This window comes from Athene cunicularia, assembly GCF_003259725.1.
Source record: "Athene cunicularia isolate RWA chromosome 1 unlocalized genomic scaffold, athCun1 chr1_part2, whole genome shotgun sequence".
Taxonomy (NCBI): Eukaryota; Metazoa; Chordata; class Aves; order Strigiformes; family Strigidae; genus Athene; species Athene cunicularia.
This window is the reverse complement of record NW_020799092.1, coordinates 58,092,567-58,111,568: the sequence shown is the minus strand read 5'-3', so window position 1 is coordinate 58,111,568 and position 19,002 is coordinate 58,092,567. Positions and strand designations below refer to the sequence as shown.

Below are 19,002 nucleotides of genomic sequence, written 5' to 3'. Positions count from 1 at the left end.
CTGGTGGGGCAACCGTCTTTTTGGACATAGCACTGAAGAACAGAGATGACTGTCAAAGGTGTTCATTAACTTTTGATTCCCAACTTGAAAGCACAGCAACTAAATTTGTTCTGATGTCTCAGAATGAGGGCCAGGGGTCCCTGACATTTCCTGTTATATCTCTTTGAAACTGCATGGGGTTTGAACTTTGGTTGAAATGGTATGTACTGAAAAGGCACATATGAATGAAAATTCAGTGCATGAGGCAGGACCTTCCCAAAAGTTAGAGCAGGGGCAGATAGTCACTGACCATTTCAACCAAAGTTCAAACCCCATGCATGGATATATTTTTATTACAAAAATTTTAGATTGAATTTTGCACAAGTAATTTCATGATCACTCTCTATTTAGAATAAATGAGGAAACATTTTTCAAATCTCATGATCTGTTTAAAACAAACTTTGAGTATCTAACAAAAGCAAGCAAAACAAACTATCTAGCTAATTAAGGAAACAAGTGTAGATTCTTTGGAGTCCTCTTAAAGGAAGTAAATACTACAATGCATATAGTGGACAATACTGCATTTTGAAAAAGGAAAAAAAAATTTTCCATTAACTTTGCAATTTGCCACTTGAACACAGGAGGGCATTCGATCCCCTCAAAAAATATTTTGAAAAATTTCCATTCGGTATGTAGGTGGCAGTTTTGAGCAGTTCTAGTCTGAATTAATCAATGGAAAATATTAAAAAAAAAAAAAAATATTTATTTATTTATTTTGTGTGTGTGTGTGAGCTAATGGTAGAGGCAGTATTAGTCTGTGCAATTTAGATTAATTCCGTGGCTTGCCAGGTTTTGAATCTACTATGCTATGTATCTGGCATGCCATTTTATTTACTACATTGAATTCTTTTAACTGATGGGAAGGGAGACCAAATTTAAAAAAAAAACCAAACAAACAACAAAAACTCAAATTGTGTCCATTCAATTCCATTCCATCACTAAAACTTGTTATTCTACCCCATTTCCACCAGATGGCAAAAGGAAATTATTAAACCAGCAAAGATGAGTCCCTCCTCAGTTCTGAGAGTTAAGATGACTTAAATTGTGATTTCATTCCTTTTTAATGAATCAAAACATTTTTCAGCTATATCTTTTCGAAGGTGTTTAAAATAACTCTCCAAATGTTTTTTCACAGTGTAAGTACCAATCTTCTCCCTGTTCCAAACTCTTCTCTGCTGTCCTTCTTCCTCCCATTCTCTTTTTTGTCTGTGAGTGAATTTGGTTCTGAAATCTCTGCATTCATACTAGCTGAGAAGTATTATGAAACTTTTCAAGATACAAGATTGGTGTCTCCAATATTATTTGCCTCTGGGCTTGAATTCAGGTCTCTGCTTTCCTTAGGTGAGTACTTAGATTCTGGTTTTGCATATCACATCATTATAATGCACCTGTCTTTGCTTATTCTTCTGTGGAATAAAATGCTATCCATTATTTTTAGTTTTTAATCTAAACTGAATTGCATCATTGGGAAGCACCAAGGTACATTATACAAATCACTGTCAAAAACTGCCTGGGCTGTGTTTTTGACAAAAAAGCCTTTATTTATATATATATATTTAAAATAATTATGCCTGGATTTAAGCTTCTCTGAGCTTGAAACAGTTGGAATAAAACTAGGTGTAGTTCCGAGGCAGCACTGGATAACTCAGGGAATTTTTGCTACATTTTTTTTTTCTTCTACTTCTAGTTGAATCTCTGTTTGAGATTTTTATCTTTTAAATCCAGATTTTCAGTTGTGGAAGCTGTGAAATCACTTCATTTATATTAAGACATTCAAGGGCTTTTCAGCTCCCTGCAGCAGTGTGTGCAAGAAGCAGTTCTTCAATATTCCATCTACTCTATCTCTACAACGGAGATAGGGCCCACAGTAGATGTGCTGGGTTGACCTTGGCTGGTCACCAGGCCAGACACTCTCTGACTCAGGCTCCTCAAGATAAAGAGGAGACTGCTCACTAATCACCATCATGGAAAACAGACTTAACTTGGGGAAATTAATTTATCACCAATTAAAACAGAGTAGGATAGTGAGAAACAAAAACTAAACCCACCTTCTCCTCACTCTTCCCTTTATCCCAGCCTCAACTAGACTTCTGATTCTTCCATCTCCTCACCCCGAGTGGCGCAGGGGGACAGGGAATGGGGGTTGTGGTCAGTTCATAATGCTTTGTCCTTGCTGCTCCTTACTTGTCATGCTGTTCCCCTGCACTAGCATGGGGTCCCATCCTTCACGAACTTCTCCAGCATGGGTCCTTTCCATGGGGTACAGTCCTTCAGGAAAAGACTGCTACAGTGTGGTTCCCCCATGGGATCACAGATACTGCCAGAACACCTGCTCCTGCATGGGCAACTCTCCACAGCCTGTAGCTCCTGCCAGGAGCTGGCTCCTGCCTGGGATCTCCATGGGATGCAGCAAGACACCCTGCTTCACCATGGTCTTCTCCATGGGTTTGCAGAGGAATCCCTGCACCAGTGCCTGAAGCACTTCCTCCTTCACTGACCTTGGTGTATGCAGGGCTGTTTTTCAAACTTTTTTCTTCATTCCTCACTGTCATCCAGCATTTTGCCCTTTCTTAACTTTGTATTCCCAGAGGCCACCAGACTCAGCTGTGCCCTGTGATAGGTCAGTGCCTGGCACGGGGTAGCCCTGGCCTCTCCTCACAGAGGCTGCCCTGCAGACCCCTCTGCCAACAGTTTGCCACACACACCTAGTACATTATGTGAGTAGAAAGTATCCTGAACAAGGGATGTCTTGAGAGAATCTGAGAATGGAAATTATGTTGTCTGTGGTATGTGAAATGGTAAGGGCGTCAGTCCTTACCCTTGGTCTTGGAACAATATTTAACTAAAATATCTACTGAGCTTTATATAGTTCGATTTTGCATAGGAAAACATGTTGAGAAATATTTTTTACCAGAATGTAAAAAAATTGGCTGAATGGCCAGACCCAAAGAGTGGTGTGGCCTGTAGTTAAATGCAGTTGGTGACCGGTTACAAGTAGTGTTCCCCAGAGCTCAGTACTGGGGACAGTTCTGTTTATTATCTTTATCAGTGATGTGGAGGCAGGGATCAAGTTCACCCTCAGCAAATTTGCAGATGACACCTAATTGGACAGGAGGATTCATCTGCTTTAGGGTAGGGAGGCTGTACAGAGGGATCTGGATGGGCTGAATCAATGGGCAGAGGCCATTTGTATGAGCTTCAACAAGGCTGAGTGCCAGGTTCTACACTTGGGTCACAACAACCCCATGCAACTCTACAGGCATGGGGAAGAGTGGCTGGAAAGTTGCCTGGCAGAAAAGGACCCAGGACTGTCGACAGTCAGCTGAGTATGAGCTGGCAGTGTGCCCAGGTGGCCAAGAAAGCCAGTAGCATCCTGGCTGGTATCAGAAAGACTGGTCAGCAGCACTAGGGAAGTGATTGTCCCCTTGTACTCGGCACTGGTGAGGCCGCAGTTTGAATACTGTGTTCAGTTTTTTGGGCCTCTCACTACAAGACATTGAGGTGCTGGAGTGTGTCCAAAGAAGGGCAATAAAGCTGCTGAAGGGTCTGGAGCACAAGTTGTATGAAGAGCAGCATAGGGAGATGGGGTTGTTTAGCCTGAAGAAAAGGAGGCTCACGGGAGACCTTATTGCTCTCTACAGCTACCTGAAAGGAGGTTGTAGCGAGGTGCGTGTCGGTCTCTTCTCCCAAATAGCAATAGGAGAAGACAAAATGACCTCAAGTTGCACCAGGGGAGGTTTAGTTTGGATATTAGGAAATGTGTCTCCACCAAAAGGGTTGTCAAACATTGGAACAGGCTGCTCAGGAAGATGATAGAGTCACCATCCCTGGCCAGCTTTTGAAAGACATGTAGATGTGATGTGATGCTTAGGGACATGGCCTAGTGGTGGGTTTGGCAATGTTAGGTTTATGGTTGGACTAGATGATCTTAAAGGTCTTTTCCAACCTAAATGACTCTAGGATTCTATATTGTTAGTCTTGAATTTTAAGAATGCATTGCTTTTTATATCTTTACTAAATTCAGGAAGATTAACAAGAATCGTGTTTCTGCACTTACTCACAGGGCATTACTGAAGAGTGGAGCGGATGGGAAGTTATGTAACAGGCCCAGCATAGGAATAAACAATTATTTCTATTATAAATGAACTTTCATGCCAGCTAAGGTTGGCGGAGATAAAGCACTACAATTTCAAAAAGCTGTCTGAGTTGAGTCCTCAAGTATGGCTTTAAGGATTAGCTATTTTAATCTTCTTTAATATATATATACATATATGCATACATACATATCACACAGGAAAATTACATGTATCACTAAGCAGGCTTGGGCAATGAAATATCTGCCATGTCTTCAGTTGGGCAGTGTTTGTACACCAAGAATGTTGAGGTTGTCACTGTGTGAAAATTTCTGACAATACATTGCTGAAATTAATTTATAATTGAATAGAAAGAATGTTTTAGCCCTTCTAAGGAAACAGATCTCCTTAAGAAATGCCATGTGTTAATAACAGCAATAAAACAAGCACTTAACTCTACTGCCTAATGAGAGTTTACACTGAATCCAACAGGAGAAAATTGGGATTCTAGGTTTCACAACACAATGTAATTTTTCAGTTATCTACTTGAGTAAGACCCACTCCTGTAATTTCTCTTGCATTGTCTAAAGGGATTTCAAAGATTATTTTTTTTATGTTGACTACAAGAACTCTGCAATATGACATACATAAGCCTATTTACTCTTGGAGACTTAGTCATACATGTTAGAGTTTTTACATCTCAAAATTTAAGTTTAACGATTTCTAAGGGCTTTTTATTTTTGTTCTCTTAAAATGGAGGTGAAAATGTAAATGTTTCTCTAACGTTGTAAATTAAACAAATCCTATAATTGTATTTGTGTGTGTGTATATATGTGTATGTACGCAAATATGTATATGTATGCGTATGTGATGTTGTTGCATTTACATAGTGCACATAAATGTTAACACAAATGTAAAATATATATAGGAAGACTTGAAATTTTCATGATCTCTTGTCCCTCCTTGTTTATGGCCAAACCAGAAATTTTAACCCACATTTTCTTACTTTAAATACCTAGTTTGAAATAGATAATACATGTGTTTGCTGCCATAGCAATATGAGTGCAGGACGCTTCTGTCTTAAACTTGGTAGACTGAAACCCATTTATCTGGTATTATACAAGTCTACACACAGAGAAATTTTGGATGCTTTGTACAACACATTTTATCATTACATGAAATGGAAGGATGTTCTCATATAAATGGTATAACTCAATGCAGAAAGGATCCTAGTATTTTTAGTCTGGACTTGCTTTACTTATCTGCATGGATACCAAACTCACAGGTAAGAGAGAAAATTCATGGAATGTCTCTTTGATATAGTGCAGAAATGGAATTGGTTGGAAGCAACATCCTGTGCAGTTTTAATGCACACATTGCTTTGGACAGCACATGGAAAGCTCCTTCAGGTGTCAGCACGTGAAGAGGACAGAAGGAAGCAGAGGCCTATCTTAAACAGTATTATACAGCTTTTCTTCTTGTCAGTCTCTAAGGAAATACAGATTAGGACAGCACAGCTGAAAGTAGCTTCCTTCTGTTGCAGTGACTGAGGTGAAGGGTCAAGGTCACGACTGCAGTGCAACCACCTGGGAGGCAAGTGGATTGCAGGTGGCAGAAGTCCTGGTCTCTGTCTTCACAGGTCCTTTGCCTATGACATTTCCTCATTGTCGACTGATGCCTATTTATAAGGACTGAGAAAATTTGTTTCCTTCTGACAGCATGGACATAAGAACAGGTGGTCTGTATTACAGTGACCTGTCTCTCAGAGACCTTCATTAAACAGGGTGATTTGGGGAAGGATGATCTTTCTTTAAGTTAAGCCAAATCAGCAAGGTCCATTGTAAGTCTATTTGGAAACAGAAATTTATTTAAATGTGATAATTTACTTGATTGCTACAGCTCAATTCCACACTCCTTGCCCAAGCTTCAAAACTTCAAGTGCTACTTAGTAACTAAACAAAAAACCCTGCCAGAACAGGCATTTCTTGGCTTAGACCGACGCAGAGATTCACATCCTGGGCATACATATGAGGAACTCACGACAGGCTGAGGTCAAAACAGAAGTGTCATTGACTGGTTACAGAAATGAAGCCGTAAAGTTATCCTGTGCAGCAGTGGCAAAATAGTGTGATGTACTTGTGCAGGGGATCCACTGGAAACTCCAGCAGTTCTGAATGATGAACATCCCCTAGCTTGCCTACCGGTTTCATACACAGGATCCTGCCAGCAGGAAGAAAAAAATATCCACACAACCAAGGTGAATTAAAATGAAACCACACTTCTTTCTAATCTGGGGAACACCTATGCTGCATGCTTCAGGTATCCGTCTGATGCCTAATTAAGCACAGTTCAGCACAACTGAGTTTAAGAATCTACAGGTATCCCTACTGAAGTATTACAGAATCGTCTAGGTTGGAAAAGACCTTGAAGATCATCCAGTCCAATCATTAACCTAACACTGACAGTTCCCAACTACACCATATCCCTCAGTGCTATGTTGACCCGACTCTTAAACACCTCCAGGGAAAGTAGCAACAGTGCCCCAAAATTAGATGCTTACTATTCTTCTGTGTTTGTGAGTATATACTCATCAACTTCCATATTTAGTGCTAGATCATGTTTCCCATTACATAATGTACTGTTTTGGTCATGTAACCTTCACAAACTTTGCTGAGGTTTTAGGTAAAACAGGGAACAGAATCTGGCCTCTGGTAGTCTCTCCATCAATTTCTCAGCAGACTACATGAAATCAATTTGGTGTTCTCACTTCAGCCTCTGTTGGAAAAGCATCCACATTACACAACAAAGAACCAAATGCGTTTGTAAAGCAAAATCCTCTTGCAGCTCCTGTAAAGGCAGCTTTGTTTAAGTCTGAAACATATCAAAAGGGCAGTGCAAGAAAGCTTGAACTGATGTGATCTTCACTGAACGTTGTGGTCAAGACAAGCATTTAATTTTCCGCTCCATTTAATCTGACATGCTTTATGATTGCTAGTTTTTTTCCCCGAAGTGATAGATTTATGAGTAATAATACAGCGTGCTACTTTCTACACAATTTAAAATGAGTATCTTCATACTAGGATGAATCTTTCACTGAAAATTGTCTTTCAACCTGTGAAGACAGGAATGACTGTTCAGTAAATACCTGCTTCATGAATTTCTTCTTGTCCAGTGTAAGAGGAAAACACTTGCCCAAAGAACTTATATTGCTGCTCTCGAAAGTTGTTTTGCAGGTAGTCCATCAGCATGACATAGCCAGACTGCTGCATTGTAAGGACTTCACAGAATACAGCTAACTAGAAGAGGTGAGGGAAAAAGAAGTCAGAAGTAATAACAAATTAATCAGATTCTGCTAACAAGCAAAAGCCCTGGGGAAACAATGTTGGGTAAAGTCTCCCAGTTGAGCTCTCCCAGGTGGCCTGAACTTTTGTTCCTCTGTACCAGCAGTATATCTAATGGTTTACTCCACTTGTATTTCTCAACCCCTCTACTGTTGGAGCTATGCTCTGCCCAGTCACCACCATTTAGCTGGGGGAAGATGGAAAGAGTGTTTTGCACTCCTCTTTATTGAGGCTAGAAGTACAGACAGCCTGCAGTTAGGAAGTGTGTTCTTACTCCCTTCTCAGGCAATAAATGACTCAATCTAGTCCTGAACTAAAAATAGGAAAAGATAACACACTCAAGTAATATATAGGCTTTCTAATTTAATGGCTACATGAAAAATTTACAACTAAATAAAAGAAAAGCTACATTGTTGGGCTGGCAATGAATGCCACATAAGCTTTTACCATATACATGGCAACTGTGTATGTTCTTTGGTATTATGTACAATTGTTTGGTTTTAATACATTAAACGAATTACCTGGTCTTCAGAAATACTTATGGTATCTTTAAACACAATCCATTCAACTGTTTCAGAGCAGGGAGGAGTTGATAAAGACCCATTGTAAGTGTAGTATTTATCTGTTGCATTTGGCAAAAGGTTCAGCAAAGTAAATGGTTCTAAGGCAGCCTGTTTTCCTGGAAAAAATTATTTGAGAGTCAGATAGGTTCAATACTTCAGAAGCAATGAATAAATAGAAATCACACTCTCCAAAAGAATTATCATTATAGGAACATGCTAATTTTGAAGCTATTCACAATTTGGCCTCTAGAGAGACTAGCATACAAATAAATTGCTGAGCCTTTTCTATTTAGTTTGAATAAGTATTTTTCAATAGCAACTTTGTTTACTTGGGAAGGTGTAATGAGTTATTCCAGTAATAAATAATCAGTACATTGGTTCACAAGAATCTGTTCACCTGTAAGTTTACTTGTGAATGTCCAAGATGTCAAATCTTTGTCTTACCCATGAACTTCACAGAAAAAATATGTTAAATCTCTGGGTTTGGTCTCATGACATGGCTTCAAAGTCTCCCTGAATTTGATCAAGCTGTTGAGTTTCTCTCAGGATCTTAACCTCTGCAGAAAACCACTGCCTGGGGAAATTGTCACCATATTGGACCAGGGAGTTATATTACTCATGATGGCAGAAGCAGAATTTCTGTGGAACAGGGGTTTTTAAAATGGTGATAATACAGCGAAAAATGGTAACAGCTTTACACAAAGCAGAGAATATGTAAAGACCTCCTCTAGTAGCATATGACCATTCTGTTTATTGTCCTGTGAAAATACTGTCATGTCTTTCAGGTCAGCATTTTAGCTGGTACCTTGTCAGCTTAGAGCATGCATGAAAAATTGCTGGGAGTCCATCCACAGGAAGCTACGTTCATGTTGGTATGACAGTAAAGTCCAGCAACAAAAATCGGCAGAAATGGCACCAACTTTCTCAAAGCAGATTTTTTCAGTCTGTAACAATTATCAGTCTTGTGGCAATTATCTGAATTTTTTTCTGGTGCATCCAAAATATTTGGGTTTTTACACCTTGGAATAATGTAGATCCTTATATACCTTATTTCAGTCTAAAGTTACTGATTTTAAATTTCTCCCTATTTGATAAATATTCAGTTATGCATATCTAATGAGTTTTCAGACTGTGCACTAACTTGTGGTTTTACAGATATGTTTCTTAAGCCCTGTATGGATTTCTGACCTGTCTTTGTCCATAATTCCTTACAAATTTGATGAGAGCATCAAATTACATTAAGAGTTTACTTCAAATTATTGATGTTTTTCTTCTGTACAGTGACTGTTTCACCAAGTTATGGTTCAAGAGCTGGCTCCTCCCCTCTCTCTTATCCATGTGTCATGGAAAGGGAACATTTAGCAGTGTTGAGCAAAGCCCATCCTTCTATTTCTCCTGTCAACATGTTAATCAACCTTCAAGTCAGAAGCGATCACTGCTATCTGGTATGTGTCTAGTGAATGCATTCTTCCTTCAGTAGAAGTATGTGGCCACTTATATAGATGCTTGAGGACATGAAATGTGTCATTTATATTAAGAATCCTGCCACACGTTTTGCAGCTTTTGATTTTAAAATGCCCTTTAATGATGAGAAAGACGAGAAATGGAGTTTGTCCAGAAGGAACAGGACTGCTCCTCTGCAGAGCTTAAGAACTCAGCAACTGGGATTCAAATAAGCACAATACAGATATGTCAGGCAAGGACAGATCATGTACATCGCAGACAAGGACAGATTGTGTGCTGTTCACTTTTCTTCAGGAGGAACAACTTGATTTAGTCATGACCTGAATTTTCAAAGCTCATTTGCATTTTATTCAAGAAAACGATATTCTACTGATTGTTGAAGAGCCATGTAGTGGCTGTATCTTGAATCTTACTGCTGACAGTTTTACAGCTCCTTCCAAGGCTGTAAGACAATGTCTGCCTTGATGTATTACTCATTCTGCTTTGTGTTTCATAGAAGATGGCACACAAAGGTAATTAATCTTAACTGCTTTATAATTCCCCCTCCTCTGTCTTTGCAATTTATGAAAGTTGCTCCCTTTTGTATTTGCTGAATGGTGTTTGTTTTCTGGAGAAAAACAATCTTGATTTTAGTATCATACTTTTGAGAACTTTTAAAATAGTGGACTAATAGCTTTTTATACTTTCAACCTATCGATCTTAAAGAGGCTTTACAAAGCTCAAGTGTCACTAGATACAGGAAAACTGAGACAAAGTTAGCCATTTATTACTTAAGGTCATTGCCATGATGTAAGAAATTATCCCTATTCAAGACAGGGCTCATTCCTGTTTATTCTTCTGTGAAGCCACAGTGAAACTGAGTTAGAAACAGCCCAGATCTCCTCATGTACCACTCTGAAGTCCATGTGTTCTGACATAAAACCAGGAGGAACTCCTAAATACCAGTGTCAACATTTGGTTTGAATAATGCTAGTACAAATATAATATTTCAGATTTACCCAGGAGCTACTGAAAAAAGGACTCATCTCCATTGAGTCTACCCAATACTGATATTCATACGGTTTCACACTTGTAAAACACATCTTAGATGGCTGCAACAGGGTTATTTGGCTTCCAATCACATATAAAAACCCAGAAATTAATAAGAAAAGTTACAAAAGAAATCAGGCATTCATCTTGATTTAGTATTTAAAGAGTTGCAAATTCCTCATGATAGTTCTATTTATACACTTACACTTACTGCTGTTGTTACAAATACTCAGTATTGGGATAAATAAATCAGAATCATGAGTATTTCTAGTTGGAAGGGACCCATAAGGATCATCAAGTCCAACTCCCTGCTTCTCGCAGGACTACCTAAAACTAAACCATATGACTAAATGCACTGTCCAGATGCTCCTTGAACACTGACAGGCTTGGTGACATGCTCCAGGTGCTCCTTCCCTGAGGAGCCTGTTACAGTGACCGGCCACCCTCTCTGAAGAACCTTTTCCTAATGTCTAATCTGAACTTCTCCTGAGTCAGCTTCATTCTATTTCCTCATGTTTTATCGCTGGTCCCCAGAGAAAGGAGATCAGCACCTCCACCTCTGGTGCCCCCCTTGAGGAAGTTGTAGATTGTGATGAGGTCATCTCTCAGCCTTCTCTTCTTCAAGCTGAACAAAGCAAGAGACCTCAGCTGCTCCTCCTGAGTGTTGTCTTTGAGACCTTTCACCCTCTTGGTCACACTCTAATAGTCTGATGTCCTTATACAGAGGTACCCAGAATTGCACAAAGTACTCAAGGAGGGGCTGCACCAGTAGAGTAGGATGATCACCTCCCTTGACTGGCTAGCTATGCTGTGGTTGATGCACACCCCAAGGACACAGTTGGCCCTTTTTGCTGTCATGGCACACTGTTGACACTTACTCAACTTGCCGTCAATGCAACCCTCCAGATCTCTTTCTGCAGGTCTTTTCTCCAGCCTCTCATCCCTAATTTGTACATACAACCAGGATCACCCTGTCCCAGGTGCAGAATCTGGCACTTGCTCATGTTAAATTTCATATGGTTGGTGATTGCTCAACTCTCTAGTCTATCCAGATGACTTGTTTTTTCTAACAAAATAGATATGACTGAGCTCTAAAGAAGTGTGTTCCCCAATGTCTTTAAGGTTTCATAGTTACAGTGAAATGGAATTTAGTCTAATCAGTAGTTAATAAAACATTTAGGCAGACTTACCGAAACGACTAACACTATCTACGCCATTAATGATTGGATTATAATCCGGATTATCTTCTAGTCCAATCTGTTAAAAAGAAATTTCATTTTTTTAACAGTATAGGCTTCATGAAAAAAAATTGAAAGCTGCCGTTTACCACCAAAATTATAGATAATTTAAAGCAGAGCAAATGTATTTTGCCCATTTGCTTTTCTGCAAGAATAAATTAAAGACATATGCAAATTTTTAATTCAGCAATCACACATTAGAACCAGTTAAATTCTGGTTAAATTTGAACATCTGCATGTTTCAAAGCTTGTTTAGTGACACAAAGATATATTTTGTTTACCTCAAACAAAATTGATAAAGCTCTTAACTTTCCATTTCCTTTAATTGCCTCTTCAAAATCTGTAAACTGATCTGCATCATAGCAGTAGATTTGCATCTGCAAATAAAAATTTATTAGAATGTTATATATACCAAAAATTTTTTAGATTAATCAATGCAGTTATTTATATACCCATTTTGAGAAAGAATGTCCAAATAATGTTTTATTACAAATACATATACTTTTTAATCTATGTCACATGCATGATCAGAAGGTATAGAATGAAATTCATCAGTTGCTAGCTATCTAAAAATGACCTCTCTTGGAAAACCACTAAGTATGCAGGGGTTATCCTTTCAAGGAGCACAATGGTCTCCACAGAAAATACAGTAAACTGAGATAACTTGCTGATACTGGACATCTAACCTAGCACACCGAGGTAAGATGAATCTTGAAATCAGTGGTAAAACATGGATAATAAGGCAGGATGTCCCTACTGCATCTGCCTTGCAGGAAGTGAAGTATTGTTAATAAAAGATTACCAGGTATTTTGTGCCCACAGTTGACTGCTGGCATGGGCACTGGGTTTGTTCCCCTTCCTCTCTTTCTCCAGATGCAGTTGGGAAATCCCTCCAGTGCTGTGTCACCAACATGAGTGGGGCAGTGTCCTGCTCCTACTACCTTTTGATGTGATGATGATAGATCTCTTTGATACCTTGGCAGGACAGGTGGAGTATGAGTGGGAATTTTTAAATGGCTAATGAGGTAAACGAAACAACAACCAGGGAAAGCTTCTGGCTCACATCTCTCCAACGAGTATAGGACAACCTTGGCTCTATTGCTTTGCTCTGACATAGAAGTTCAAAGTGCTCAAAGTGAGGAGCAGCACAGTTGCCTGCCACAACTAGATCTGGAAAATGATCACAATGCCATGCTGAGGCTTGAAAGGTTGGTCTGCAGAATGCCCTCATAGATCTCAGTAAGAGCTGCTCCTCTCCTCCACCTCGTCCCTATGCAAGCTATTCTGCCAAACCATCCAGGGGTACACCAGCCTGGCTGCCCATGAATGTGGCTGCACCCGGGACCTTGTCCGACATGGTGGCTCCTGCCATGCCACTGACAGCTCTCTTTCCAGCCCCGCTCCCATGGGCTCTCAGTAAAGCCCCAGCTTTGCAAAGTCCATTTACACTTTAAACAACCAACTGCTGTGGAATACGATGGGGCTAACTTGTAGAAGCTTAACTGTTAGTGGCAGCTTGAACTTTGTCAGACTAGCAGAACTGACTCCTTATGTCATCTTAGAAGCCATGTGTGAAAAAGCACGGTTTAGACATCCTCAACATGTCATGGAATAATGCATTACACTGCCTACTCAAATGCATCATTTAATTATTAGTAATTTGGATTACTAAGAAAAATAAAGTTAATATTATATTTACAAATAGACTTTAATCAAGTGACAAACAAAAGTATTTAGTAACCAATATTACTTTTTACAGAATGACAAATCGTCAAAATCTATTTTGTACTTTACCTCAAGAGGAAATTTTTGTCCTTCTAAACTGTGTTCTGATCCATCTGACGACACGTTGCATTTTCCCCAGTGAAAAGTGATCTTGCTTGCTTTGAATATGGTGTCTAATCCACCTCCACTTACATAATAATCATTTGTCAGGTTAATTTCCACTGAACAAAGAAAGAGAGAGAGAAGGAATAAAAAGCAATGACAATATATAAGGCAACCAAGGCACCTATGACTCTCATAGTTCAACACTATGTGCTAAAAGGCAAATATGATACACCTTTTTCCCTGCATTTTATAAGCAATTTGACAGGAAATTGGCTATTTAAACAAAATAAGAAGTTTGCTAATACACTGTTAGCACTGAGAAATATGTTTCATTTCATGTTGCAATTCATAAAATATTAATTCAGTGAAATGCACTACTATACTGGTCTCCTGTTGTCTGAAACTAGCCACAGAACTACTCTAAGAAGCTTAGAAAACTGTTTTAGCCACCAATCTGACCGTCTATGAAAAATTCCTGAAATACATAGCTTCCTGAAAGCACCCCCCACCATTATTATAATTCTAGATACGAATCATGAGGCAACACATGAAAAGACATTTTAGCCAGTTCCTAAGAGGACTGTCCTGTCTGTGAGATCCCTTAACTGTGGAGCAATCTCTCACGGGGGAAGGTGATGACAAGGTCTTCAGCTGGACATAGCTATACACAAACAGCAGATGGGATGGAGCATTTGTCTTCTGGAGGGAATGAGCAGGGTGGAATAGACCAAAGCCCCACATTTGGTTTTCCCACTTCTTGTGATTGTGAATTGTTTGGCCTTTTGCTAAAACAGCACTAATAAAGTTCAGTTTCATTGAATTTCTTTCCCCAAGACCTTGAAGACTATTTTAACTGCAGAGTTTAGTGGTTGCTTTTATAATATTTGAATTGTTGTAGATGAGAAAGAGTTCAGTTCACTTTTATGGACTTTGAAGAATGTTTGCTCGGGGATCTCTTGAAAAGACAAATTGCATTTATCTCAATTATTAAGGCAAGAGGGAAGTCAGTCATTTGTGGACTAGTATGTAGGAAGTACATGATGAGGCCAAGAACAGAAATTATGAAAAATAAAATACTAAACTAAAATAGTTGGTCTACGGGTCCCGCTGGAACTGTTAGAAGGTCAAAGACAGTTGTTAAGAGATTCCATACTCCATATCTTGTGCCCCAAACAAGAAAAAGTATTTCCAAGAAGAGCTTTTAGTTACTGCTATCCTGGATTTATACAGCAAAGTGCTTGCAAAAATATCTTCCACTGTAAATGCCACCATAAGCTTCTTATATAGCTGGGAGAAACAGGCACTTGTATGCATAAAGGATTTCTTTCTAAAATACATTTCTAAGTTAGGTAAGACAAATCAGTCCATAAAAAGCATCTATTTCTCTTATCTGAATGTAAGAAGAAGTCTAATTCAGACACAAGTACCTACACTATAGGTGTCTACATGTAGGTGAGATGAATCCCATCCCGGGTTTTTTGAAATCACAACTCATCCATGATGTTCTTCCAGATGAGTGGGTAAGGTATTCATACTTCTAAAAAAATCATTTTTGTATACTTTTTACAGATTCTAGATATGTAGTAATAATTAACATTATTTCATAGCAAATGCTAAATTACTGTTTAGCTTCAATGAAGTGCTCATGATGGGCTGATAGTAATGGTGTGATTGCTTTGACTACTTGTCAGTGCACATACTTCTAATTTGTGTTTTAATGATCTCTTTATTACCCTTGGCTATTGCCATCACCTGTTGTTTTGGGGTTTTTTATTTAATAGATAAATTCAGAATGCACAAGCTAAGGAAAAGTGAAATGAAAATGCTTCCTTAAAAGTCCTTGGTTGATTGTCTGTCCTATATCACTTTTCTGACCTCACTTAACTCCAAACATGAAATCTGACTTTATACCTGTTTTGCCAGTGTTGCGAATGAAAGTATCTTCCAGAGTTTCCTTTTCCCATCCGTGGAATTTAAGTTTCTTCAGATTCACATTTACTTGAGTAAGATCTTCATCTATATTAATAGGAGATTGTTTGGCACCATTGCAGGCTGAATATTTCTTTCCCCAGTTCTTTTGGTTCAAAGTTCCTAGAGAAAAACATTTGGGGTAAATACATTTAAAATCTAAACTGGCACCTGTGTATTTTTTAATGTGGGAACGTTAAAACACAGTTTGCAATCTGCAGCCAGAGTATCTGTCCTTCTTTTAAGCCTCCTCTAGCAATACTTAGCACACCTACCATTGCATCGTACCTTCAACAGTTAAGCATCATTTTAGACATCATGCATGCATGCTTATGAATCCCCACGGAAGGAGGAAAACAACAAAACCCCTATCACACACAATATGTAGAAATATAAATAAAATAGGGAAAAAAAGCTCTTTCAGGTAAAACAAATTGGTGTTCAAAACCACCTTGGGAATTACTGCAAAACCCTCCTTTCCAAATAACTTTTAATCATATGAATGTCATTAACATTCCTTCTGTCCAATGAAGTCAGCCATTCAATGAGTTTTTAAAATAAATAAATGCACTAAGATCTTTAAAAAAATCCTTGCACAGAGGGGAAAGGTAAAGTGATTCTACTCTGAAAAAGTAAAAAGGTTAGTGATGCTCTGGCTGGAGAGCCTGGCTGTATGGCCCGGCTTTGCCCATGCATGCACACTCAGCCACCTCCCTTTGAAGCTTCCAGGTGAGAACAGCCATGATGTCCTGACCTGCAGCAGGGCCCCTTCTCCAGGTCACAGGGGCTGGCATGGTTTTTCACTGCAGCCAGTTCAGACATGGACAACACAGACACGAACAGCATGTCTGGTGGATGAAAAACCAAATACAAGGACAGTAACGTGAGCTCACAGCCCAGAAAGCCAGTTGCCCTGGGCTGCATCAAGGGAAGTGTGGCCAGCAGGTCAAGACAGGTGATTCCCCCCCTCCACTCTGCTCTCATGAAACCCCACCTGCAGTGCTGTGTTCAGCTCTGGGGCTCCCAACATAGGAAGGAGACCCACTTGAGTGGGTCCAGAGGAGGCCACAAAGATGATCAGGGACTGGAGCACCTTCCTTTATGAGGACAGGCTGAGAGAGTCGGGGTTGTTCAGCCTAGAGGAAAGAAGGCTCCAGGGAGCCCATATAGGGGCCTTCCAATACTTAAAGCAATTGTAAGGAAGAAGTTCTTCACTATGAGGGTGGTGAGACACTGAACAGGTTTCCCAAAGAAGTTGTAGCTCCCCCCTCCCTGGCAGTGTTCAAGGCCAGGTTTGGGGCTTTCAACAACCTGAACTAGTGGAAGGTGTCTCTCTGCCCATGGCAGGGAGGTTGGAACTAGATGATCTTTAAAATCCCTTCCAACCCAAGCCATTCTGTGATTCTATGATTCTATGATACGTCTTTCACCAAAGACCTATTTTCCATAAGAAATGCTCAAGTACTCTACAGGTCAGAGTGAGGGGTTAGCAGCTGTTCTGAGAATATTTTGTTTATACAATATAGTAACATAAATAAAACAATATTTTGTGTATGTTCATTTGTTTGCATATATATAAATATTGTTTCCTGATAGGGAATTCTGGTAACACTTCAAAGGGCTAATTAAAACCAAGAGTTGACTGCACAGACCTAAGAAAATATAATTGCTTCAGTTAGCTTCCCACTTACTAGTAGTTAAGAAATAATATTAGTGCATCCAATGCACACATTTGAATTCTATTAGATGTGCTGAAATGAGGCAATGCTCATTTACAAGCTGCTGTGCTACATCCAACTCTGACTGTGGAAGATTTGCTATATTGTACCCCCGGCAAGGACAGCCCTCATATTGCACTCAGAAAACTCAGAGAGGGAAGAAGAGATGCAGCCAGTCCTGTAACCATGACAATAGGCAGTAATACAAGATGCTCATCTGGATAGCTAGCTACCTAGAAACAAGCCTGAGCTAAATTATTCAACAAGTGTCAAGTCGAGCAAGTTACCAATATCACCTTGCCACATCAGAAGTACTGCAGGTCAGATGGTATATAAGCCCATTTACTTCTTGTAAACTGCAACAGAAGAAACTGTTAGGCACAACAGCCAAGCATACCAAAATGAGTTTAAATCATAGGGTTATGAATCTGAATATCCCACATGTGGGGATTAGGACCCTGTACTGAGCAAGCAGTGACGCCTTGGGAATGGCACATGGGGTAAGCTTCCAGCTCCTCAAGTCACACTTCTACTGCACATTAGCTGACAGTTACAGTTTATCACCTGGGCAAATAATGCTATATCCTGTTTTCTAATGTGCTTTTCATAAGAAGAGTGGCTAGTATTTCACCTTCTCTCTCAAAAGGTTCCCTTAAGAAATGCTTAGCCCAAGTCGGCCAAAACAAGATGAATCTGCTCAGATCTTCTATTGTGAATTTTCTAACAAATACTGAAGGACTTTCTTTTTAAAAAAGCTATTTTTTATTAAATATAAACTAGAACAATTAACTTTTTAAACAGAAAAGCCTCCAAACATGGTCAGACAGGACAGAAAGAACAATTCTCGGCTTGCCCTGTGCATCCTTGCAGACAAGCCCTTTTTTCCAGGTCTGCTTTCAGCCAGCTCAGTGATTTTCCAAGCTGCAGCCAACTCTTTAGAGCCTTTCCTGGCTCTTTGAAAGTCTTGGGCCAGGCTAGCTGCCCATGGTTGCTCCTCAGAGTTAGGCTGCGCTCCCCACTCCACGCTCTGTTTCTTTTCCTCCTTCCTTTCACTACAGAGCAAGACTTCCCCAGGCTCCTGGGGAAGGAGTAGAAATCTCCTTTCTCTTTTCACTGACATATCGATTCCCATTGCTCAACTGCAGTCCCTCCTTCAGAACATCATAATGAATCTTTTCTCAACATACATTCCCCTTATCCTGCTCTTTCTACCACTGACATTAGAACTGACTGAAAATACTACTCTTTTCTCAATCCTACTAGTGCAGTTTTGGGTACTTTCTTCCATGCTTCTTTTGATGAATGCAGATATCCCATTTTTGAACCTTCCCTTTAAATTTCTTACTATCAGGTTCACTTAAAACAAATATATTAAAATTAGATAAACTACAATCTCCTTCCAACGCTCTTCATTTCATATTTTGTGGTTTTGTTATGCAGAATGTAAATTCTTTGACTTGATAGTCATTATCTCTGCCTCAGAATAGAAAATAACAAATCCCTTGTATGAAGCTAATGATAACAATAGTAATCTTAGCTCAGTCCAGAAGACAGTGTCATGCCAACACTGTAATCCATCACAACATCCTGAGCCAGGGCACAGTTACATAGAATGCTGGCTGTAGGCAGTCTGGTGATGCTGTGGTCTGACCAAGGAAGTTTATTTTTTCAGTCTGGATATGAAGCTTGAGGGACCTGGGGGTGTTGATTGACAGCTGGCTGAACAGGAGCCAGCAGTG

The 19,002-nt window shown here is 39.5% G+C and overlaps 1 protein-coding gene across 1 annotated transcript in view; it reads right to left on the bottom strand.

The window, feature by feature from the left end:
- PTPRZ1 (protein tyrosine phosphatase, receptor type Z1) overlaps window positions 1-19,002 on the bottom strand; it is a 102,618-nt gene that overhangs the window by 50,138 nt on the left and 33,478 nt on the right. Inside the window, exons 3-8 of the mRNA XM_026867995.1 lie at window positions 15,489-15,668; window positions 13,542-13,693; window positions 12,029-12,124; window positions 11,700-11,766; window positions 7,975-8,132; window positions 7,258-7,408 (exon numbers count right to left, since the gene is read on the bottom strand). Of these exons, the coding sequence (XP_026723796.1) occupies window positions 7,258-7,408; window positions 7,975-8,132; window positions 11,700-11,766; window positions 12,029-12,124; window positions 13,542-13,693; window positions 15,489-15,668 (804 nt within the window). The remainder of the gene's footprint in view (window positions 1-7,257; window positions 7,409-7,974; window positions 8,133-11,699; window positions 11,767-12,028; window positions 12,125-13,541; window positions 13,694-15,488; window positions 15,669-19,002) is intronic.